This window comes from Lethenteron reissneri, chromosome 21, assembly GCF_015708825.2.
Source record: "Lethenteron reissneri isolate LAM-NWPU_2019-01 chromosome 21, ASM1570882v1, whole genome shotgun sequence".
Lineage (NCBI taxonomy): Eukaryota > Metazoa > Chordata > Hyperoartia > Petromyzontiformes > Petromyzontidae > Lethenteron > Lethenteron reissneri.
In genome coordinates, this window is record NC_083799.1 from 3,370,503 (window position 1) to 3,395,173 (window position 24,671).

At 43.8% G+C, this 24,671-nt stretch overlaps 2 protein-coding genes across 3 annotated transcripts; one reads left to right on the forward strand and one right to left on the reverse strand.

Moving 5' to 3' along the window:
- The first annotated feature begins 204 nt into the window (after window positions 1–204).
- Window positions 205–2,486, forward strand: MAP3K19 (mitogen-activated protein kinase kinase kinase 19). Its single transcript, XM_061555467.1, has 3 exons — window positions 205–874; window positions 1,166–1,878; window positions 2,235–2,486. The coding sequence occupies exons 1-3, from the start codon at window positions 209–211 to the stop codon at window positions 2,308–2,310; spliced, it is 1,455 nt and encodes a 484-aa protein (XP_061411451.1). The 5' UTR covers window positions 205–208; the 3' UTR covers window positions 2,311–2,486.
- Window positions 2,487–2,828: 342 nt separating this feature from the next.
- On the reverse strand, window positions 2,829–21,717 carry NFX1 (nuclear transcription factor, X-box binding 1). Of its 2 annotated transcripts, none has more exons than XM_061555469.1 (24): window positions 21,563–21,717; window positions 18,996–20,271; window positions 18,605–18,766; window positions 18,371–18,448; window positions 18,160–18,265; window positions 17,967–18,038; window positions 17,615–17,754; window positions 17,027–17,108; window positions 16,587–16,804; window positions 16,135–16,232; window positions 15,511–15,541; window positions 11,018–11,100; window positions 10,253–10,361; window positions 9,606–9,725; window positions 9,402–9,481; window positions 9,006–9,272; window positions 8,461–8,534; window positions 8,077–8,178; window positions 7,324–7,365; window positions 7,092–7,187; window positions 5,487–5,553; window positions 5,041–5,186; window positions 4,468–4,563; window positions 2,829–4,227 (listed from the first exon to the last, which is right to left on the reverse strand). In XM_061555469.1, the coding sequence occupies exons 2-24, from the start codon at window positions 20,266–20,268 to the stop codon at window positions 4,149–4,151; spliced, it is 3,621 nt and encodes a 1,206-aa protein (XP_061411453.1). In that variant the 5' UTR covers window positions 20,269–20,271; window positions 21,563–21,717; the 3' UTR covers window positions 2,829–4,148. The 2 variants fall into 2 exon arrangements, with proteins under 2 accessions (XP_061411453.1, XP_061411452.1); XM_061555468.1 differs by having other exon boundaries at window positions 10,253–10,364.
- Between the last annotated feature and the right edge of the window lie 2,954 nt (window positions 21,718–24,671).

Consider the following 24,671-nt stretch of genomic DNA (forward strand, 5'->3'; position numbering starts at 1 on the left):
ACCTCAACACGGACGCATCAGCCCCAACATACTCGGCATTCCAAGGGAAGGGATATCCCAGGGCACGCAGGTGACCAAAGCTCGTTCTGCAAAGAAGCGTCTTGCTCGACACTCTGCACTGAAATTAAAGCTGCACGACGACAACACGAGGGCAGCCTTGAGCTCATTGAAACCCCACATTTTTTTGGAGAAACGTGGCCCGCCCTCCATGTCTGCCGGCGACTTTGCAAAGCTGAATTACGACGACCTGTTTTCCGAGTCTGCTCGCAAAGATGTGCAGACTCCGGCCATTTGGCAAATGTTCACAGGCGCCGTGTACGTTTCACGGCGGCAGACTCAGCCTTTGCAAGGTCCTGTTCGGCACCCCCGCTCTGTGTCTGCCGGACAACCCAAGTCACCGGCGAACGCTCGCCCACGTGGCCGAAATGTTAAGTTGCACGGCAATGAGGGCCGTGTCAAGAAGCTCAAGCCCAAGTTGGGGTTTCCTTCCAGACAAAAGGGGAGCCCAGCGCGAGCCGAGCAGAATCACGCGAGATCCAAAAGTGTAGACACCAATGGGGAGAATAGAAAATCAGGAGACGAGGGGAGAGAGGGCTCGCGAGAAAAATCACTTGTTGAGCGGGAGTTGCCTGCACAGGACAAACCACAGCCACTTGGCACTCTCAAGGAGGACACTTTAGAAAGTTGTAGAAATGATTTCACTGCACTCGCCTTACAGACGTTCAAGAGGGAACCGTTAATTGAAAAGCCAGATTGGCACACATCAGGTTCGCAAAGTGTTCCGGAGGCAGCGAGCCTCAGCGATGATGCCACACAGGATCAGACTATCACTTGGATCAAGGGAAACCGGCTGGGCAAGGGGGCCTTTGGAACTGTGAGCATCTCCATCCCCGCTACCTTTCCCTTTATTCGATACGTAAAGCTACCCAGAAAACAAATGTCTGCCTAATAGTTGGAACGTTTTACCATGCTATAAAATGTATTATTAAAAAGTAAAACTGATTGGCAAACTAAAAAGCCAAAAGGCATGAGAAACTGTGAATTTAAACAGGTTTAAAACATGAAGGATTTACTTTTACACATTATTTGTATTCCAATGACATTAGATTTAAATTAAATAAAATTACAGTCCTGTTTTATAGGCGTTTTCATTGATCTCCAACAGGTGTTCCTCGGGCTGACAAACCAGGGCAAGCTGATTGCCGTTAAGGAGCTGGAGCTCAGAGATTCCCAAAGTGCGAACGGCAACCAAGGTGGACAAAAGCAGAGCGAGCTGCAGAAGCTGCAGGATGAGGTGGAGCTGCTCACCACCCTGCGTCACCCCAATGTGGTCGAGTACCTGGGCACGGAGATGGAGGGAAACCGCTTCAGCATTTTCATGGAGTTTGTGCCAGGCGGCACGGTGGCGGAGACGGTCCGGGGGTTTGGGCCCCTCGGCGAATCCGTGTGCCGTAGCTACATCGCGCAAATGACCCGCGGGCTCGCCTACCTGCACGGCCACGGCGTGATGCACGGCGACGTCAAGGGGAGCAATGCGGTGATCACGCCCGCCGGTGTCGTGAAGCTCATCGACTTTGGCTGCGCTCAGCGGGTGGCGCTGGCACTCAGCTGCCACGAAAATGGGGGCCTGCACTCCGTGCACGGCACTGCCTATTGGATGGCTCCAGAGGTGATCAACGGCACAGGCTACGCGCGCAGGGCCGACGTCTGGAGCCTGGGCTGCACGCTGCACGAGATGGCTGTGGGTCGGCCACCCTTCGCCGACATGGCTCCCATGGCTGCTTTACTCCACATTGGCATAAGGAATGGGATTATGCCTGGTCTGCCTCAAGCTTTTTCCAAGGAGGCACAAGAATTTGTGGAGCAATGCTTCATCAGGTGAAGATGCTGTGGTTCTCAGTTCCACACTCGCATTTGTGTAATGATGGTTATGAAAGTGTAGGTAACTGCAAACTCACTGGTCTAAATACTAAATCCTGAGTAACTGCTTTGTCTTCAATCAAGTATCTCAATGGAAGGAGAACCTTCTCAATTTACCTTACCATATTAAAATCCAATCTACAGTACATAAATTATGAATTCATCAGCTCGACCGAGGCTATTTTATTATTTTGAATCAAAAGTTCCATTGCGCATGCAGGAAAATGTCATGTTGAAGGACAATGTTATGTGTTCCATTTAGCGATACAATAGGCGTTAAGTGATGAGGGTAATATCTGTGGCTGTGATTTCAGGGACAAGCTGAAGAGGCCATCCTCCCAGGAGCTTTTGAGTCACCCCTTCATCTGTGAGGAGCCGTGTGCCCGGTGAAACAATGGAACGTCAATGTATCTTCGTATCGCCTGTACTCTTCACGCAGAGCATCATTGAAGACACAACAGCGTAGTCGTCGGCATAAACTCAACTGCACTGTTACTGGTAGGAACCCTCCTGGTTACACCAGCCCACAGGGGATTATTGTGTCCGTCCGTCGTGCATCAAAAAATGGGAGGGGTGGGGCTGGGTGGAGAGGGGAGGGTGGGGAGGGGCTGGGTGGGGAGGGTGGGGCTGGGTGGGGAGTGGGAGGGGTGGGGCTGGGTGGGGAGGGGCTGGTCACCCGTGGTGCCCTTATAAAACTCAACGTTTAACCTACTCACGCCGGCTTGTGCCTGCCCTGTCGGGCATATTTGCGGAATACACCACGCCAGCGTTGACCCTGGCCATTGACCAGAGCAACCCAACGTTCCTACCAGCTCCCTCCACAGGAATGTGTTTAAACACAAAGCACCTGAAACATACAAGTGTCATTACGAAGAGGACTGCTTTTGAAAAGAACAAACATTGCAATGGACAATGCAAAATTGTTTATTTTCTTGATCACGTGCAGCAAAAAAGCAGTTTTTATGCAGTTTTCAACTATACATGCCTCCGTGAATGATTAAAATGTCAAGGTTTGTTTGTGGTTGTAAAGAGTTCAGGCCATTTGAGACCTTACTTCTTAACACTTGACAAGCGATCTTACATCTAGTTTTGCAGCGGTCCGATGCACATTTTATACAGCAATTTCATCTGAATTGTCAGGAACCCAACATTAAAATGGTTCATACGCAATGCCTTCTGAGGCATCAAGCATTTTAAATTGAACATACATGTAATGTACAGCCATGTTATGCATATCATTATTTGTACTTTATTTGTTTAAGTTGGAACTAAGTAATATCTGCAAATGTATTATGATACGTGCACTGCAAGTCCTCTCAATTGAATAAAAAAGCATTTTAAAACATAGTATGTTAAGTAGTTGATTTTGAATGCCCACATTGTGTAACTATTATTATGCTTAGCCAAAGGTTTACAGTTGCCTATAAGATGACTTAATTATCATGCACAACTGACCGCCAAATCTGTCAGCCTTGCCAACTATGATTTCCACAGGACAAACCTCGTTAATTTTGTGCTGCAGGTTCTAAACTTTAGGACTTTTTGAATCGGGAAGATCCACAACTAAATAGCGTTCGTTAATTCTGCAAAATAATTCAGTGGCGGTTATGCATGCTACAAAACAAAGGCATACCTACGTTTAATACAGATTCCAAAAGGCAGCACTCTAAATTCCAAAAATGCAAGCTGAATTTGCAAACATCTTTCCTCAACAGCACAATCTGAATTGGTTTCGACTTTTATGATTGATGTGCTTACAGGGAGGAATGTGTAAATGAGCAACCCTAACCGTTTACCATCTTTTAAGTCGACCTCAGTCATGTCCAAGGGGTCACGTCCAGCAATGCACCTTAAGCTTTTGCATCATACAGTCCAGAAAATGCAAACAAACGTATGCATGTAAACGCTGACTTTGAAATTATTCTCATCACATACAACCACCCATCAATTAAATTCAAAAGTATGCTTATGCAACATTAATTAGAATATTTTAAATTATCATTTACTCCCATTTGTAGTTTTGATTATTTAAACCAGTCTAAAATCTGAAGTATTTTCAATGAGAACAAATTGTGGTGGCATGTAACGTTTTATCAATTTAAAAAGTTACGTTGTGTATGCACTCATCAAGGAGAGTTTGCTCTACCAAATATGACGTCCAAGATTGATGTACACAAAAGAAATATACGACGGCTTCAAAAACCGAGAAGACGGTGGGATTTCACGACTCATTCTTGCATGTCGAAGTAGTCGATGGTAGGTTCATCTTTCGCCACTGCTGGGACATCCGACGCCGGCTTGTCAAGGCTAAGGGCACACAACCAGAGAGGGCCAGTTATGACTCGGCAGTCTAAATTACTCGGGCCGAATGCTCTACATAGCAAAGCATTTGGCCACATTCAAGCAAATCAAGTATTACACCAATGCACACGCATTTTAAGTGATTATGCAATAAGGCAAAAGCCTGGACCTAGAAAGATTTTGAAGTAAATTACACGCACATACATAAACCCAGTAAGGTGTTAAGAGTTTTCTGTGTACACTCACCGATTTGCGTGGTGTGGTATCGGGGGAGGAGGCTTGGGTCCCAGCTCCCTCTCTATCAGGGCGCACAGGGGTGGGCTTGGGTTGCACGACTTCCCCCTACAAAAAAAAATAATTTCAATTGCATCAAATGTTTTAAGGGAAAAAGCGGAGGAAAAATGTGAGGAGTTGGAAGGGACTCTCAATGAGAGATGTGGCAGGTCGCCAAAGGTGGAAAGCATTTGAAATGAGCACCAACTGACAGTTATGAGGATTAACCGAGTTATGGTAAATCACAGTGATGAAGGTAAACTGATAGTTGACACCAGACAGAAATTGTGTGTGCAAGCTCCATATAAATGACCAAATATTCAAAATGACCAAATAGTCCTATTTTACCCATCCTTGGGATGAGTTTTTCTCCGCATCTTATGCGGGCAATGTAAACTTAACAGAGACGCGACAAGAGATCAAAACAACTGGAAAGCGGAGGTGTGGAGAGCACAGAACATGGGGGGAGCCTCGAGTGTTGTTGGCATGTGAAAAAAAGCCCAGCCATCGTACAGGGAATGAATGGTAAGAGCAAGGGCAGCAGACCTGATGGCCGTGACGACAACGTTGCGCTTGGGCTCATTGTCGTAGCTCAGACTCTCAAGCGCGTAGCTCTCGGCCAGCTCGTGAATCACGCGCCGGTGGTCACGGTTCATGGGCGGAAAGCAGTGGCTGCGACGTGCGTGTTTGCCCTGTGCACAAAAGCAACCGAGAGGCACTTAAAACACCAGGGGGGCCCGGCAGGTGACTGTTCGTTTCCTCCAGGGCCTCAATAACAAGGTTATTCAGGTCGCACTATAAAATATACACCCGTAAAAATCATGTTATGTGTTGACAATGATTTAACATGTGAAAGTAATTTATTGGATTCAGTTTTGTCGTTTTGAAAATGTATAATACACTAGCTTAATTTGACGAAAAGAAAGATAACAGTTATTCTTTAACGTCTGCAGTTGAAAATGAAAGCGAATGAAGCCGTTCTTCCCACCCACCTTGTTCGTGGCTTCTACCAGATTGCGTATTTCGTCTTCTACTCCGTGCACAAACTTCAAATCTTTCCTGTAACGCATAACATCGCTTTTACAGCCAATACATGAGAAGGAAATATGAGAATGTGGGTCACTGTTATCAGTCCATCGTATCTTTGGTTAAACCGTCACGTGAGTTCATTTTCTAACTGCCATTATTATTGCACTGCTGTCAGAGAAATGTTGGTTTTATCATGAAGCCGCCCCACCACTACCTACTACTTTTCCTCCCCTTCCCCAGGCCCCCATTACTACCCACTCGCGTTGCATCACTAAAATCAACTTTCTTTATCCCACAGTTGCCAAAGCCTCGCAGAAAAAAAGTGGCACCGTATTTAAAAACACGTCCAAAATTATTATTTCGCATGGCTGATGTAAATGCAGAGCAACAACTACAATTTAACATTCAGGTGGTTGTGCCAAACAACCGCATCAGGAGCAGCGGAGTGTATCACTGTGATGTCGTCTTCAAATTTGTGGTTCAGGCATTGCATCGTAAGATGTTGTACAGTGAGAATTGTTTTTTAACCCTTTTATCTGGCAACAAAACTGACACCTTTTTTTACAAGGAGTCATGCTTACATTGACCACAATACCTGCGGTCGGAATGCAAACAAAAAACACAACTCTGATAATGTATGCACTGTCCTTCAAATTGATTGGTCCACACCTGAGACAGCTTTTCTTAGAGCCTAGTCTCACATGGTGTGAGACTAGGCTCTAAGACACCAAAAGGCGCCTTTTGGCGTCATCTGGTCCAACACCATGTGAGACGAGGCTCTAAGAAAAGCTGTCTCAGGTGTGGACCAATCATTTTCAAGGACAGTGCAACATTATCAGAGTTGTGTTTTTTGTTTGCATTCCGACCGCAGGTATTGTGGTCAATGTAAACATGACTCCTTGTAAAAAAAGAGGTGTCAGTTTTGTTGCCAGATAAAAGGGTAAAAAAACAATTATCATATTTTGTTACTGGCAAAGGAGGTTCCAATGATGTTGTACAGTATCTTCTGGATGACCACTGTCGCACACTGAAGAGATTTTTTTATTTTAGATTTGTGATCCATGGATGTGGTAGACACTGGCATGTAGGGCATCCCAAGACGCGAGTATCCTGGAGCGCCAGGACATCAAGTCCGTGTCTGGAGGAAGGGGCGGGACCTCAAAAAGAGGGGGTGGGGCCTCAAGATAGATGGACGAAGTCTCAAGAGGGAGGTAGGGAAAAATAAACCCAAATCTTCAAATAGAGAAGTGCATCAACCATGAACTTCCTTTGATTATTTAAGGAAATTAAAGCATGGAATAACATGTCTAGCAGGGAGCAAAAATGTAATTGCCGCAGATGTGGCTGTCGGCCAACTCGTTATTAAATGCTTAGTCCACGTGTGTCAAAGTAATTTAAAACGTAAATATTTCAATGCAACCTTTCATGCTTTGTACACTTTGTTCAGCCAGCCTTACATGATTTATAAAACGTATAGATACTTTTATACATTTCTATAAGAATATAATGAGCGATTATTACTCCTGCAGGGAAGGAAAGCACACTGGTACTATTAATAAACATAGTACCTGGCCTCTTCCTTCAAGAAGTCAGAGTATTTCATGGCAACTGCTTTGTTGAAGGGGTTGGTGGATGGATCAATGTTCAGGGCCTCTGCCAGCCGTCTGGAAAACAGAACAATGAAGAGCCATGACATATGTTCGAAAATGAACCACCAATGCACGTAACGAAACGATTACACAACTATTTTTCCATGGGTTATGTGTAGGATATAATGCGCAAATAATAAATGTATTTCACCTGTTTCTCTCCAACACAGCACACTCTTCTGTACATTCCAGTCTGTCAAAAAACAAAAAAAATCACTGCAAGAAAACAAATATGTTACAAACAATGTTACGATATTTACAACACCATACTTGTGGTAAACATTTAAAAGGAGATTTTTTTTTTCTCGAAAGCGTAACTACAACACTGTTATACACCTTGCATACCATGACATACCAGTGAATTGAATAAGATGCCTCTTGGAATTTTGCATCAAACTTCCACAAAAACTTGGCATTGTTTTCTAGGTATGCAGTGGCATACAGCACAACTTGAAACTAAGAATTATAAACCACTTGTCACTTTAAAATACATATGTAACTAAAACATGAAGAATGTGTTCATTTAATGGAAGGAATCACAATTGGGTTGTTTTTCTTTAAACGCAGATACACACACGCAATGTTAACTTTGACTTATTTGACCAAGTACTGCTGGTGAGCTTTTATGAGGCCCAGTTTAGAATTAGGAAAGGAGTTGGTGGGGGTTTGCAGGGGAAGGGTAGGCAGGAAGGGGGGTAGGCAGGGGGAGGGGGTAGCACTAAGTATGGGAGTCCTTCTATTTCCAGACACTTGCAATTAAATCAAGTGAGGGAGGGCCACGTGACATAATATCCTGTTGTTGATGTGCACATCTGGTAGTGAGATGAGAGTTGTAGGGATTCTACTGCGGTGCACTCTTTCTTTAAGTCTTTAAAAGTGTGATCAACAAAACGCGCGTGTGCACCTGGACTGCTGCGCCTCCTTCTCAGTCACCAATTTGGCGAGCTCCGTGCACTCTCCCATCTGCATGTCCGAGAGCTTGCTCACCAATGCTATTGTAGCAATTCTGCGAAGGTAGAAACACCCGCAACCACAAGTTGCACATCGTACCATGTCACAAAAGGTTCATCAACAGGTTTATGAAAATGAATAAAAACACCTTGAAGCATACTCCACATTCATTTGTTTAACAGTTCTTACAATCAAATCACAGAATACATGATGAGACATGTAAAATTCCAAAAATATGATCTAATAATGCTCGTTCAGATTGACTAGGGATTGTTTTTGATGAGCGTTACCGATTTGAAAGAGAAATATCAAGCCCCAGCTGGGTGGAGAGCCTCACCGCTGGTAGGAGGAGGAGGACTGTGAGCAGGGAAGCTTCTCCTTCCTGTGACTGCAGCTGCATAGCAGTGTCACCTGCAGGAAGGCAGACACGCACATCAGCTCGCTGCAGCAGCGACCTTGCACAGGCATCTTGTATGTATGTACGTATCATGTTGAATTTCTTTCGCGCCATGCGTAGCCAGCTGTGCTAATCGGTGGTGCGGGGGAAGGACAAGAAACTAAACACAAAAAGTAATTGTAAAGAAATTAGTTATCAATTTCGATTTGACAGTGCATAGCTCCAGTGGCTTCCTACTATTGGAAGAGTATTAGACGGCCGCAGAAGCGCATTTGAAAGCGTGCGATGCAGTGACCGTCTTTGTTTAATGGCTAGCCAAAAGCCGCTGCAAGGATGACCGAGTTTGCGTGATGGTTTATGCTCCTTTACGAAATCAGCAAGGTATTGTGGTACAATTTTGGCAAGCACTTTGTGTGTAATGAGTTCGACATTATAATCTATTACTTCAGCATTTGCGCCAGTAAATTCAAGTGGGCACACTGTACCTCGGCTTTGCACGAGGTCCTGGGGCACGGCAGCCCAGGGTGGCATACGGAGCCACAAGGGTGGGCACAGCCTGACCGAGGGATCGTGCAGGGCTGACCGCACCCCAACACGGCAGAAGGCTCTCCATCCGGCTCTGCCAGGGCTCTGGGCACACACTCTCCACGGTGGCAGGCCTTGGCACACTTGTGTTGTCCGCACGGTAAAGTCTTCTGGCAGGGCAAGCCACATGAAATCTCCCGCAGGTAGCATGGGATATTACGACGTAGCTGCAGTGTCAAACAGGAAACAAAACAAAAAAAGCATCACTCCATTTGTTACTTGGTTGCGTAAAATACAGTGCTGCCATTAGTTTAAATTGATCATTAAAGGGAGGCTCAAGAAACATGGCAACAAACCTCATGCTTGCCAAGACACCACCTCTCGACCAGGTATGTGCACGGAGGACACTTGTCATCACTGTGGCATGTGTGGTACACTGAAAAGAAAAAATAAATCACAGCTACAACGCCTTGTAGTTAAAAGACTGCCACCACCTGTAATGGGTAAATAGATTTTACTCAGAGCAAGCAGTGCCTCAGTGAGCAGAACTGTAGACTCACCTGGATGATCACAATCATGCTGGCGGGAGCAAGGCTGCTTGCACTCGGGTGGTTTTGTGCCGCATGACACTGGGGGGAATAACACCTCAGCTCCGCAGTAACACATCAGCTCCTCAAAGCCTGCAAAGCACAATAAGTACATATTCTGCTGAAAAAATGTTGCAATTTTCAACACATTACACTTTGTGTTTAGTTTGTTATCCTTTGCCCGCAACTCTGATTCTCATGGTTGGCTACGTACGCTGCGAAATAAGTTCTACATACACACTTAATGTAGTGGAATAAAAAAGTTGTTGGCTTCACCAACTTTATATTCATAATAAAGAGCAGGAAAAAAAACTTCAAGTGACACGGGTGGTAAACCAAGCAAAACATAGGTAAGAGAAACCTGCACTGTAAATTACACACTACAAACACAATAAGAATGAGGTTGACAATGATAAAGCACACAAGGACCACCAGTATTGAAGAGCATCAAGATATCTTCGTTGGTGGCCACTTTGCATTATAGTTTACATGATAAGAACACTCAGTAAAGCAGAGGAGGCAATGGAATAACATGTTACGCTATCGAGGCACTGACTTGCAACAACCAATCTGAAAACTGCTTATATGTTCACTGCTGTATGATGCATGGAGACACGCACTTGTCTGCCAGCACGACTGGCAGTCGCTGCGATGGCAGGGCTCCTCGCACTTGTGCAGCTTGCACGACAGCGTGCGACCACATATCAGAGGACACGCGTGCTCGGGATCCTGCTGGGAATGGGGGGGGGGGGGCAAAGGGAACAGGGGCTTGAGGGACGGACTTGCTTAAAATTACATCACTGCAGCCCCATGCCTCCATGGGTGTTCAAGACCATAAGACTCGGCCAGGAATAAACTTCACGTTTTAGGATATGAAACAAGTGAAATTCCTGCATTGATACTTACTTGAAAGTCAATTACCAACTACAGCGACATTTGCAAAAGTGACTTGTAACTATGCTCTAAGAACTGTAGAACTTCAATTGAAATGTAAAATGGATTCTTTGTATCATTTTTAACTATTACTGTTATGTTTTTCCATGCAATATTGTTTTAGTTTGAGTTTATGTACGATTGCTTAATTTATCTACCTATAAGAGTTCCTCTGTAATTTTCCGCCATTGCCGAAACAACTTGGGCTGGACACCTGTGATAAAGTGCTTTATAGCTCATCAGGTTCTTCAAGCTTAAATTTCTCTAATTGAAGAATAACATATTTATAACCATTTCCTGATGCAATTTATTTCATATAATTTACTTAAATGTTGAATTTCACTTGACAAATACATACACACCAACGGACCCTTTCAACAGATTTTATGCATGACAGTGATTGCACTGAGCCTCTGGGTGTCACCGACGTCTGAGCTGAAGGGATTGCTTACCACGCAGCACACTTGGTTGCACTTGTGTCGGCCACACTTTCTCTTCTTGTTGCACCGCCTGTCGCAAATGAAGCTCAGCCCTTCTGCAAAACAAGTCATCAAGTCACATGCAGCTTCTTAATAAATTTTGATTTAAAGCTTTCATGACTGCAGGGATTCATATTCTTCGTTCTTTTGGTAAAGTCACGTAGAAGGTAAACAATAAAATAATAAAACATAAAAATATAAAACAATAAAATTCTCACGACGTTTCGACTGCAACACAAGCAATTATCATCACCTGATGATGATTGCTTGTGCGTTCACCACAACCAACAAAACGATTGTGGAGACGTCCTTCAAGAATATGAAGATTTTACCATGAATAAGCCTAAAAGTCTTGTTTGGAAACTTGTAGAAGCAGGACCCTAAACTATACTTGTTTTTATCCAAGTTACATTTGTGAGTTGTGACGTAGAAAATTTAATGAAGAAGCTCAAGGCCAACTGGGAAGGTAGCCAAGACAATGGCGTTAAACATGTGAACCAATTGCTTGCTTTTGTAGTGCAGTGAAATAATCTGAGCCCAAATGTGAAGCACACACTCAAGGACTGAGTTGAGGCTACAAAGAACAAGCACATTTTGTAGCCGACATCAGTAAAAACCACAGCCTCTTTGTCCGAATGTGCTTGTTCTTTGTAGCCTCAACTCGGTCCTTGAGTGTGTGGTTCACATTCGGGCTCAGATTATTTCACTGCTACACAGCTCGTTAAAAATGCGCTACAAAAACAAGCAATTGGTTCACATGTTTAACGCCATTGTCTTGGCTACCTTCCCAGTTGGCCTTGAGCTTCTTCATTCCATTTTCTACGTCACAACTCACAAATGTAACTTTGGATAAAAACAAGTCTAGTTTAGGGTCCTGCTTCTACAAGTTTCCAAACAAGACTTTTAGGCTTGTTCATGGTAAAATCTTCATATTCTTGAAGGATGTCTTCACAATCGTTTTCATGGTTGTGGTGAATGCAGCGATCCTGCGCATATTATGCAGGCACAGGCAGCAGGTGAGAGAGGACTGTCTCATCTGATTAAACCCATCACAAATGAGGTACATTCTGCTAGAGTTATCATCACACTCGTCATCCTGTATGTCGTCTTCTTGAGATTAGATATCACCATCTCCGTGGATATTGCCTACCCATTTCTGGGACATTCAATAAAAGCTACAATGCCACTCAAGAATGTGGTGGCTGCCCTCTATGCAGCAGTCTGTCCCATATGTGCTTGTGGCAGGAAACCAGAGTTGAAGGCATGCGTTCAGACAATGAACATTGCCAAAGAATATTATTACAGCAAGCAATGTTTTTGGTTACTCATCAAAGTGTATACACTATTTCCTTCAAAGTGTAAGTTTACATTGTGCTTCATCTCCATTAACAGATGTCACTGCCCATATATGACTCCTTCTGCTCTGTGATACATATTATGTCTTTTTGGTGAATAATAACTGATAATTAATTAAATTATCATTGGTTTAAAATTACTCGTTAGGTCTTTCGGTTTAAATTTCATATTAACATTAATAATAATCAATAATAATTAACCTATAAATTTTGACTTAAAACTTTCGTGACTGCAGGAATTCATATCCTTTGGTTCCTTTGGTAAAGTCACGTAGAAAAAAAAAAATAAAGTGAATACAAATAATAAAAAACAAAAACCACTGATGTAGACTGTAGCCTGGTTATTGACCTGAGTGAGCGTACTGGCAGTCTATAACGTAGACTTATTATTGGTTCTTTCAGTAATAAAAATAAAATCAAACCACGACGTTTCGATCGCAACACCAGCGGTCATCATCAGGAAAAGGGGGGTTAGCCTCTAAAGGCAAACTGTTTATAAAGTGTGTCAGCAGCATGGGCGGGGCAGCTAATGTTAATGTAGGAGAGGACAAGCAACTACACTAATCAAAGGGCCGCCAGACAATCAATTGCACCTCGCTCCACACACCCGCACTGCTGACGGTGGAGGTTGACAAGAAAAGACAAATCAAGTCATGACCCAAAGTGGTTGAGGACATCTTTCCAATGATTGCCGAGTTTATAACCATCCTCTCGGTTTAAATTGCGTCTCTGTCTCTATATATGGATGGCTTCATGAACAAATCTTTGTTGATAGCCATTAGGCTTGCAAAGTACCATCGTCTTAGAGAAATAAATTTCGTGTGAGCCAGCTGCATTAAAATAATGATCAGCCACAGCAGAAGTATTGGTCCTACCATATATGAAATCTATCTTATGCTCACGAACACGGTCCGAGATATGTCGCTTAGTTTCCCCAATGTAACTGCTGCCGCAGATACAACTTAGTTTGTAGACGGCGGGATATTGCATGTCAGGAATCTTGTCCTTCACAGATGAGATCAGATCACACATTTTATGTACTGTATTAAATCGGACCTGGATCTTGAGTTTGTTCATGATTTTGTAAATATTTTTGGCTACCCCTGCTATGTATGGCAAGATATTGCTTTTGATTGGATCCTCAGATGGCTCCTTCCTCACGGTTGGGGTGATGGCTTTGCGGATTGTGTAGTCAGAATATACATTCGCCTTGAGAGCTTCGTGTACTGTTTTAGTTCACTGGTTAGGTGTTCATGGTCGTATATACATTGAGCTCTATGGTGCAGCGTTTTGATGAGGGAATTCTTCTGGGATGGATGGTGGTGGGAATCAGGTTTTAGGTAGGCGTCAGTATGGGTTACTTTCCTGTAGACAGAATGGCTCATTGAGCCATCTGGTCTCTTATTTATTAGGACATCCAAGAAAGGTAGCATGCCATCCTTTTCTACCTCCATGGTGAATCTGATGGATGAGTGTATGGAATTGATGTTGTTGAGGAATTGTTTCAGAGCTGGTCGGCCATGTGGCCAGATGACAAACGTGTCATTCACGTACCTCTTCCACAAGGACGGGCATAGAGTGAATGCCTGGATGGCATCAGTCTCAATTTTTTTCATGAAAATATTGGCTACAACCAGAGATAAGGGAGAACCCATTGGGATGCCTTCAGTTTGTTTGTAGATTGTTCCATTCCAGGTGATGTATTGGTGAGGCAGTGTCTAATCAGGGCTGGTACATCAGCATTCAGTCCTTGTTGGACCAAATCTTCAATTATTGCAATGGTATCAGGCACAGGAACTTTGGTGAACAAAGAAACAACATGGAAACTAACGAGCAAATCATCTGGGGACAGTGAGATGTCTTTAATTGATGATACCAGGTGAGCTGAGTTAAGTACAGAAGAGGTGGTCTTACCAGTGAATGGCGTCAAGATCTCAAACAGATATCGGGCCAGTTTGTAGGTGGGTGAGCCAATGGTGGAGACGATGGGACGAAGGGGTGTACCTTCTTTATGGATTTTTGGTAAGCCATATCATCTGGGTGGTCTAGCAGCAGAAGGTTTTAAGGAAAACCGTTTGGTCTGTTCAATTAATGAAGCTGAATCAATGATGATACTCTTCGTTTTTGTAACGAGGCTGTTGATGGGATCTCTTTTAATTGTTATATAGCTACCATCATTAAGTAGGTCCTGAATTTTGTTATTGTACACGGTTTTGTCCCTGATGACCGTGGCATTGCCCTCAATGATTAATACATGCACAGTAATTTAAGCAACCAGCTCAACTGTGAAGGCAAATTAAATTGGAAAAGGGGATTTATGCTTATGTTTAAAAACTTACAAGAACTTATACATTTTTAAATGTGCAATGTGTTTACATTAGTATCCTTTGCATATTTATTTGACACCATGATACAAGTGTGTTTGTATTTTTAAGCTTAATGAGCAAACATTTTCATTTACAAACATCAGCACACCCACAGTAAAGCAAATTATAGAAGGCCGTCTTGTATTAAGAGAACAAATATTACCCATTGTCCTTTGTATGAAGTCTTTGATCCATATTAAAAGCCCATCTAAAACTTACATTAAAATATTTTAACTCAAAGCCCAAAGCGATGCTCTGAGTATAATAATTTTTAAAAGGTAAATGTAATATTAATGAACAGTAGTTTAATGCGCAAGACATCATGCGTAATTTAAATGTGTAATAAATTACATCATGCAAAAAAATATTTTAGGACTGTTTAGACCATCAATCAAATATGTATACGCCTGCCATGCAATTTTTACTTTTGCATTGTATAAAACTTATCTTATTAATTTAGCCACCAGGCAGGAGGAAAATTAACAAAATATACTCTTGGGTTGATACAACAACCTCGATTGCATAGCATGCCAGAAGTAAAATAATACATTATATCACCATTCGCAATTGCATTTAACATGGAAAAAGAGTGACCTGGACTTGATGTAGACCTTTGTAGTCTTATGTAAAGTAATTGAAAATAAGCATACAATATTATCAAGTTAGAAATAATGCAAAGTTTTTTTTCGTATTTAAATATCAAATGTTAATTTGCAATAAGATTATCAAATGAGCTTTCACTTACCACTTTCTTGAACCTCCACACAGGGTACCTCCTACAAGTAAAAAATAGTTTAACCTCGCGTAGACAACAATTTGCCTTCTATTTATGCAAATAGAACACAATATTTTAGTGAATTTGTTGCTTTTCCTGTAAAAAACTAGACATTTTAAATGATCACATATAACTGGAAATATAACTGTAAAAATAATGTGTTGAGTTTAATCTAGCACAACAATGACATATACGGTGCAAAGCTGGCTAAACTACAAGAAACAAGTCACCATACAGCAGAGTTGCTTCCCTGCTTTCGGTTATATGCAACACATTACAATCATTCTCATGAACTCAACGTAATAACGGCAGCATGAAATGCATTTTCAAGCGAATGAAAAAAATGAAAACAATCTTGCAGCCCTAAATGTAACTTTAAAATAAAAGTTAGTTCTGAACCGGGCTAATGTTGTGAACTTGCATTTGTGGAAACTGATTAAACCTTTTTGTTAGAACAAAATGACAACTCATCACCACATGTTGGAGCATGTGAACCGTGAACAAGATTCTCATAATTTCCCTATGAACAAGAAAAAAGGTATGGCCTCATAAAAGAGGTGTAAACAAATGTTTTGACAAACAGCAGGTGCCCACCTTAGTTTTGCATCCACATCGACAAACAATGGTCGACACACCTGTGCATGGTGCACAGGGCCCTTCGTGGCATATAGCCGGGCAGGTATGAACCAGATCTATGAACAACAGCAAACATCAACCACATATGAAAGGTTACTACAATTCCATACACAAAGAATGACAACAAAGTGCCAGGTGGATTGTATGTGAACAAGCAGAAGCATCACGAAATGAGGGTTCCTAGGGAGTATATCTCCTTAATACACCAACAGGTGTGCATTTTTAGAAAATCATGCAATTTACTCAGTTTTGTATTTGATAAAGTACATGAGTGACTCAAATGGGCACTCATCCTGTTAAACAGTTTGCCCTTATGTTAAAGTGGCAGGGCAAAGTGACCGGGCATTCAACCGTTGGTGAACAAAACACTCCACGGGCACAAGCACACGCACAAAGTTAGTCCTTCTCACCATCTGAGCCACACGGCAGGGGCTTCCCGCACACATTGGTGCAAGTGGGCAGGGGGTCTGTGCAGCTCTTGCGCTCTGGGCTGCCCAGGTCGAGAAGCTTCTCCAATGATGTCTGTCCACAGGGACAGCTCCCGGCCTCCCCAGGCAGCAGGGGGCAGAGCCGGCAAACGCCTGGGTGGCACAACTCCTGGCAGCAATGGTTTCCGCAAGCCAGAGATCTGTTCAGTGGAAAAGTGGAGAAAAGAGAGTAAAATTTTGTATTCGCGAATGAGTTATAAAAAAGTAGAAAAAAGAGAGATGTCAATGCCAATATTAAACAAACGGTTGTATCTGTATTTGACTTCGATGATGCATATTAACACTGCTCTAAAATCCTTTTCATTGATGTGAAAATAACAATCGACATTTGTATATGCTTTTTCCAAGAGTGTAGGACTGACCGGTTGCACGGCTTCTCGCAAGAGAACTCTTTAAGTTCTCCCCCACAGGGCACTTCTCTTTTGGTAGCTCCACAGTGACACACTGCCAGAGGTTGAGAAATAAACACATATACAGCATGGAAATATATATTTTTCAGGCTAACAGTAATTAGAAATTATATAATGGCAACAAACATGAATAACTATTCCTGCGTATAATACTATATGCACGCTTTCAGGCCCAACTTTATATTATCACAGGCTTTATACATCAATGTAGATTTTCTTTTGTTTCAACTTAATTCACATATTGGAAATAATTTTAAGTAGGCTTCCATACACTAAAATTGTGCAAGTTAAAGAGTTTAAGAATGTTATCATATTAAGTTAGCAGTCAATTATCATCTAGACCAGCAACTAGTGAAACAGGAGTAATATAAGTTATAATTACATCTTCTGCAATTATTGTTAGAAGTCAAACTGTTTCGAAAATGTGGATTTTAAAAATGTTGAATGCCTAACTATGTATATGTCACAAAAGTGGCAGTTGAGCAACAAAAATCGAATTTGAGTTTCCAATTATGTTTCAGTTAAGATTATAGCACACACCTTGTACCAGCTTAATGGGGCATGATTCACAGTTTCCTGGATGACAGATCAGAGCACAGGTGTGCTTCCCACAGTTCAGCAAGTTGTCACAAACTTCGGAACATCGCACTACGGTCGACTGACCACAACGCACAGACTGGCTGCCAGAAAACGCACACAGTAGAATTAAAACCAAACAGTAACACAGCTTGCAATGCAAATAGGATAATACAAGTCTTCAAACAAAAAACCTATCCAGTTCTAATAGAGAAATGAAATAGCAAAGGGGTAAGTGTCATACATTTAGGTGAGGAATGTTTATAATAATATTAATTTTAGATTCATTTCTTAAAAGAAAACAGAAAAAGCTTACCTGCTTCGGCCACATTCACATTTTTTGGTGAGAAAGGCAGGGCATGATGGACATGGGCCAGGATGACAAAGGCTACAGAACATGGAAACAAGCAACATGTTCAAGTCAATTATTCGGCATTCGACAAGTATAACACCACGCCAGGGTTGCATAGAAATTATTATTTGTGTAGGAACAACGCCTGCCAACCTACATGTTGCAAGGGTGAAGGCAGTCGCTGCCCTGCCTGTGTTTCGCACACATCTCTCCGCAGCTGTGAGGGATATCCGTCCGATTCCATTCAGGGTTGAGAACTTTTCCTGAATAAAACACCACTATTTACTGTATGGAAGTAGCCTTTATTGTAGAAAATTTGCACGTAAAAGAGATAACACTTTGATATACAAAAATACATGTGTACTGACCACAGAAACAGCGGTAGTTTGATGGAACCTTGTCGGTAACATTCTGACAGGCTGGGCATCGCCAACCATCGCTCCCATCTACACATGTACAGGCCACAACAAACAAAACATTTCACTAAAAAGACATGTAAACAAATTACATGGATTAAATTGTACACGAAGTGTAGATGTGAGTTTACAATTGAAGCCTTTTCCATGAGTGGTAAGAACCATGTTTGCAAGGTGACCAAGTACCTTCAACTTTGGCAGTGGGTGAACGTGCCCACTTATTGACGCAGGGTAAGTGGAAGAGATGGTAGCAGTTCTGGCAACTCCACACAGCTGAGTGGCCACGTATCCTCTCACAACACACCATACACTCGTATGTGCTGGCCATCAGCTGCTCGATTAGCAAACCTGCATGCACACGGTGTATATAACAAACTGATGCTACAGATTTTAAAAAGTCTCCTCACATCCCGAAATGGGTATGTGGTCTTAAAATATCACATGCCATAATGGAAATGCACTTTGGAAAAAACAGATATTCACAAAAAATATAAATTTAAAATCATAAAAACGTTGAAATATATTTTAAATGTTGATATAAGCATAGTAACAAAAAATAAAATCTATCCATACACACCTGTGTGGGTCTCTTTTGACTTATACACTTCAGGTCCTGGTTTTTTGGATTTCCCAGATTTTTTCTCAACATCTGATTTTTTCTGAATGCTCTCTACAGGGTAATTGCTTCTTTTATGCACTAAATCTTTACCATGCTCTCTAGAGGGTTGATTAATTTCAATTGATTCAGCTTTGTTGGCATTATCCAAAGGTTTTATGGAAGTTTCTAATTTTAAATTATTCTTTGTTTCATCAGCTCTCTTTACACCATGGGCGATGCTTTCACTTTCATCTTCAGGTTTTCTGTTGCTTCTCCAATTTGCTTCAGAGGAACCTTTACCTCCTTTAAAGTCCCTTTCATATTTCTTTTCAGATCTGTTGTAATAATTTCCTTGCTGATGTGTATTACCTTCTGTTTCATGTACTCTCTGCTCTGACTCGTACATCTTTGACTTGGTTTTCTTGGAATACTGAGGTTTTTCCTCCTTCTGTTCCAAATTAAAAACCTTGCCTACTTCGGGGCCTGACATTCCCCTGTTTACTCTAGATCTGCCGCTATACTTATCATGATATTTTGGCCTTGTTCCACTTCCTGTACCAGTATCTCCTGCAGCCTTCTCACATGAGGCACCCCGACTGTAGCTTTCACCTGCAACTTCCCCCTTGTGGTCTGTGCTGCTCTGTGCACCGACTACTGCCGTTTGGCCAGAATTATAATTTAAACTTTGGTGTTGTGTTCTGCCCGTAATGCCACCAACTTCATAATTTCCACGGGCTTTTCCCCCATCGGACAAAGGATCACCATATTGCTTTCTATTCCTGCGAGCATTTTGAGCACCCTGTTTATTTTCTGTGGGGTTCAAACTGCTTTTACTTTCTTGTTGAACGAAGGTGTCTGTATCACGGTTTGCCTCCCTTCTGGGAAACCCATCGGCAGCGTGGCCTCCTCTAGAATAGGAATCTTGTGTGCGGCCCCTGTACAGCTCTCGCCTAGGAAAGGGCCGTCGTGGACCATCAAAGTGGGGTCTGACATCAGCGTCGTTGTCACTTGGCAAAGGTTGATCCACATGACCAGATGCACTATTGATTTGACTCCCAATGTGCTTTTCAGCAACTCTTGCGTTGTCCAAATCTCCATCAAACGTGCGAGATTTGTTGTGACGAGCTGTGTCGGAATTTTTCTGAGCTCCTGCAGGAGGGGGGCATGCTCTGCTGCTGTCAGAGTACTGGATACCCCATTGCGTTGGATGTGATGGATTGAAGGCTGCCGCTTCGGGATTTAAGGATCCCATTGCCTAAAGAAAACGTATTCAATATCAATCTTCAGTAATGTACAATGTTTACACTTGCATAATGGGCCGACGTATTAAACGTATAAAGCAAACGAATACTTTTAGAACATTTGCCGATTTTAACTAGAGAGTTAACTGTATTTGCTCACCGCACAATAAGCAATTAATTTGCATAATTTACTATAATATCTAGCAAGTCAGTTACACATCTAGACATCAGCCCCAGATAATACATCAGCTGTGAACATATATTAATAGTTGATGAACAAGTTCGTGAAGTTACATTTATATGACGTGTCGTGCTGACGTTCTTACGACATACACCCGTAGCATATGCAATTCAAAATCCCTTCCACTTCCACCTATATAAGTTTATCTTAAATGTGTTGTTTATATTTCATGATTTTGTTGTTTATAAAGTGAGGGCAGGTTGTGAGCCAGGAAATCGGGCTGAGATAAGGAGTCTAGCCTACACCGGTCAGTTGAATGAAACATCATCAAGTATACATCTTGACTTAAAGCTTTCGTGACTGCAGCAATTCATATTCTTTGGGTCTTTCGGTAAAGCCACGTAGATAATACGTGACTTTAACGAAAAACCCAAAGAATAACTTCAAATATGTAACGTTTCACTTCTCACAATAACATCAAGTGTGTAACGCTTCACTTACACGACTTTAAATGACAAAGGCAATATTTATTATCCTGAGGTGCCTTATGGAACTGTAACGTAATCTCAACTTTTAGTGCAACATACCGAACATGTCGCCGGTTCCATAAACCACTCCCAAGCGTGTTCAAATAAGATACAACTGAAGGGCAATCGCCCTTTGTCCTAAAAGCCACTTGCACAACGCACCTCGGTCAACAATTTCCTTATTACACACTGCATTTACGTGGGAACCGAAGTGAAAATCTCACTTATTTTACCATGGGAGGGTATAAAGTGTCCTACTTGAAACCGATCGAGGCTCGACACGAAGGGAGCAATGTCCGAACTAAACTCAAGACACTCGGTGAAACTCCCTCGACTCTCACGGGGACGGAGAATTACACTCACGACCGTGACACATTCACACCGAGAATAAATCATCCCCCCCCCCACTCCGATGACCCCAGCCAGCCACTCCCCGATGTTACCACGCGATACTGGGAATGAGCCTCGCCGCGTTGACACGGGGCGGGGGGGGGGCGAGAGTGGAGGCCGGGTCGACGGCGGCCGCGGCCGACAATCAGGATAGAGGCCTCGGCCTCCCTCAAGCCCAGGGCATGCGCCCCGCGACGCGCTACTCACCCCCAACGCGGGCAGAACGCGACACCGGCTCGACCCCCCTGGGCGTCTACACGGCCCGCTGGGTTCCCGTGGGTCTCCCCGGGTCTCCTGTCCACACCCCCCCACCCCCCGTGAGGCAACTCCGCGCGGGGCCCCTTCTCGCCTGGACTTCCCCTCGTGTCCCCGACGGATGAACCAGCGAGCGCGATGGCGTCACCGCGTAACGCGTTGACGTCACTTCCGTGTGCGGGCGCTTTACAGCCGACGTAATGACATCACTACCGGCGTAGTGACGTCCGCGTGTCGGTGCGACGCGATTGACGTCATAGTTCAGCACCATTGGAACCTCGTTTGCGAGTGGAAAAAAATGATAATTTTTTTTTACCCTTTTATCTGGCAACGAAATTGACACCTTTTTTACGAGGAGTCTTTTGGCGTCATCTGGTCCAACACCATGTGAGACTAGGCTCTAAGGAAAGCTGTCTCGGGTGTGGACCAATCAACCTCAAGGACAGTGCATACATTATCAGAGTTATGTTTTTTGTTTGCATTATGACTGCAGGTATTGTGGTCTATGCAAACATGACTCCTCGCAAAAAGGTGTCAGTTTTGTTGCCAGATAAAAGGGTAAAAAACCAATTGTCATAGTTCAGGTTCGAAATTGGAAGATCGTGTAGGGCAGGGGTTGGGGAACATTTTTTCTGCCAAGGGATCATTTGTATATTTATAACATCATTCACGGGCCATACAAAATTATCAACTGAAAAATTAGCCCGTCATATTTGGTCAAACATTTAATTAACTCGCCCCTTATGTGATGGCTGGAACTGCTTCTCTTTGGCGAGGCGTGTGATGTTATCTGGTATTGATGAATGTTGCAACTCGCAACTACTTTTCCAGGTTTGCTCCTAGATTTATTGAATTTCGAGTCCCGCCTGCGGTTGCCTTGGCAGGGCCACACCAAATTATTTTGCGGGTATTATACGGCCCGCGGGCCGGACGTTCCCCACCCCTCGTGTAGGGTGTTGGGTTTGTTTCACGAGAATAAATCCCGTTTAGCCAGTTGTCCGGCTATTTTACAAGGGAGATCCGTGGTGCGTGAACACAGCAGCAGCAACAACAATAAATCAAGACAAAAACAACAACAATATTGCAGAGAACAAGTGCAGGGGTCCGAAAGGATTATTGCGCAACTAACGAAGTACGTAACGGTCGTGAATGAAACTCGCGAATCTAAAACAAACATGAACGTGTGTCAACAAGAGGCGCCATAAAAAGGTAGGTGCAGGTTGCAAGCAAGCATTGTATTTTTGTCAAATATGAACATTAAGAGGGGGAGTGAAGGGTAGGAACCAAGTTTTAGATGAACGCCAAATGTATTCCAGAAACGTGGAGCAGCAACGCAGGACATTTTTTGCCAAACGAAGTTTTAACAAATCGACTTTGTACACCCACGTAATAAACGAGGGTATCCACCTCATCAGACGCGAGGTTTGCTCTTCTCTGTAAGAAACCGATGAGCTGCTGCTGCAGTAGCGTTCATCAAATTAGGCACCGAAGTCCCCGTTGCAGCCGATTGGCTGGTGGAGTGGGAGTGATGATGTAATCCATAGCAACCACTGACGCGCCGTCCATGTTTGCGGAACGGATGCCATGCGCCGAGGAACTTCGCATTTTGCACCACGCATCTTCGGTGCATACGCAAATCACTGTCTGATAGGATGTTTATGTACTCAGGCCCCCATCCAAAACCTCTAGACTTGAGAATCCGGTCTAATCGTGGGTGACTGAATCCTATATTTTAAATCCAGGATTTTATTGGTGCTAACGAACAAAGGGGGGCCCATGTGGCACTTTGGTGCCACGACCGCGGAGCAACTCCGCAAACGCTGTGATCCCCTCCCGGACCCCGCACTAAACACACAACCGCACGCAGCAAACCCACGTAGTGTCCTGACGGGGGGTTGCCTGGCACATCGGGTTTTAATCTGAAGGGCCCCTAGACGGAGAGTCCCACGGTTTCCCGGTGCCAGGAGATTGGCCGACCCTCAGGACAGGTTACATTGCGGTGTCCCTAAATTGGCTTAAAATTGTATGGGCACACAGAAACTCACCGGGCTCACCGCAATGAGAACGCTCACAGCACGGGGGGGGGGGAGGGGCCAGGGGGGAAATAGTATGCGGGTGGCGCAGACGGGGAGGGGGAGGGAAAACCCTGGACCCCTCCGCGGAGGTGTATTCGGCGGAACGGCAACACCGACCAAACTGGCTGAATCCGGAAGGGGGATGGTGGGCGCATACACAAAGGGTCTAGGCGTAACGTAAAATAATGCTCCAGGTAAGGGCGGGACATCAGTTTGCTAGGCGCATGATTGTCTGCGCAGCGCGACATCCCCATGGGCCTTTGAAGTTAAGAGAATAAAGGTGGGAGCCCCGGGAACGTTCGGTCTCTTGTCTTAAACCTCCGGGCCGTCAAGACCCTCTCCCTGCCATCCTGCCTCTTCGAGCCGCTCACAGCATCCGTGTGATGCCAGCGAGTGCTGCTGCGAGATAGTGATAGGTTAAGTCTTCTCTCGTCCTTCTCCCGACGACTCTCTCAGCGTCCGTGGGATGCCGTGAGTCCAGCTTCGATGTACGTGGTAGGACATTCGAGCGACTGGGTTCGTAGGCAGAGTTAAGCTAAGCTCTTCGCGCGAAGTATTTGCGCCGGTAATACATTTTAGTTCAGAGGATCGGTGTAGTGTGACTTGTGTGTGTGGGTGGAACCTCGGCGCGGTGCTGGTAATTTGAGCGTGTGAGGCACGCGTGTATTGAAATATACACGGCCGCCGACGCTTGCGCCTGTTTACACGCGTGTGTGTGTGAAAAACGAGTGCCTGCAGTGTGCCGCGTATACACAGCGACAATAGCATTAAAAGCGAGAGGTGCGCGCATATTCATACCGCCGCTGGTCCTTTTTGTTTAGCGCTAGCCTTTGTGTGCGAGCAGATTAGGGCTTAGTCACCCGGAGGTGCGCGTGCATATTCATACAGCCCTTTGTGTAAAACGAGCGCCTGCAGGGCGCGCGTGTGCATGCAGCCAGCCGCCTTGATATTAGTGGTGTACGTGGGCGTGTGAGAACCCCCGGGCA

Coding starts and splice junctions, on each gene's coding strand:
- NFX1 (XM_061555468.1), bottom strand. CDS start 20,268: ATGGGATCCTTAAATCCCGAAGCGGCAGCCTTCAATCCATCACATCCA. Junction 10,365..11,017: donor GCAACCAAGTGTGCTGCGTG/GTAAGCAATCCC, acceptor CCCCATTCCCAG/CAGGATCCCGAGCACGCGTG. Junction 5,554..7,091: donor TTCTTGAAGGAAGAGGCCAG/GTACTATGTTTA, acceptor TATGCGTTACAG/GAAAGATTTGAAGTTTGTGC.
- MAP3K19 (XM_061555467.1), top strand. CDS start 209: ATGTCTGCCGGCGACTTTGCAAAGCTGAATTACGACGACCTGTTTTCC. Junction 875..1,165: donor GCAAGGGGGCCTTTGGAACT/GTGAGCATCTCC, acceptor GATCTCCAACAG/GTGTTCCTCGGGCTGACAAA. Junction 1,879..2,234: donor GTGGAGCAATGCTTCATCAG/GTGAAGATGCTG, acceptor CTGTGATTTCAG/GGACAAGCTGAAGAGGCCAT.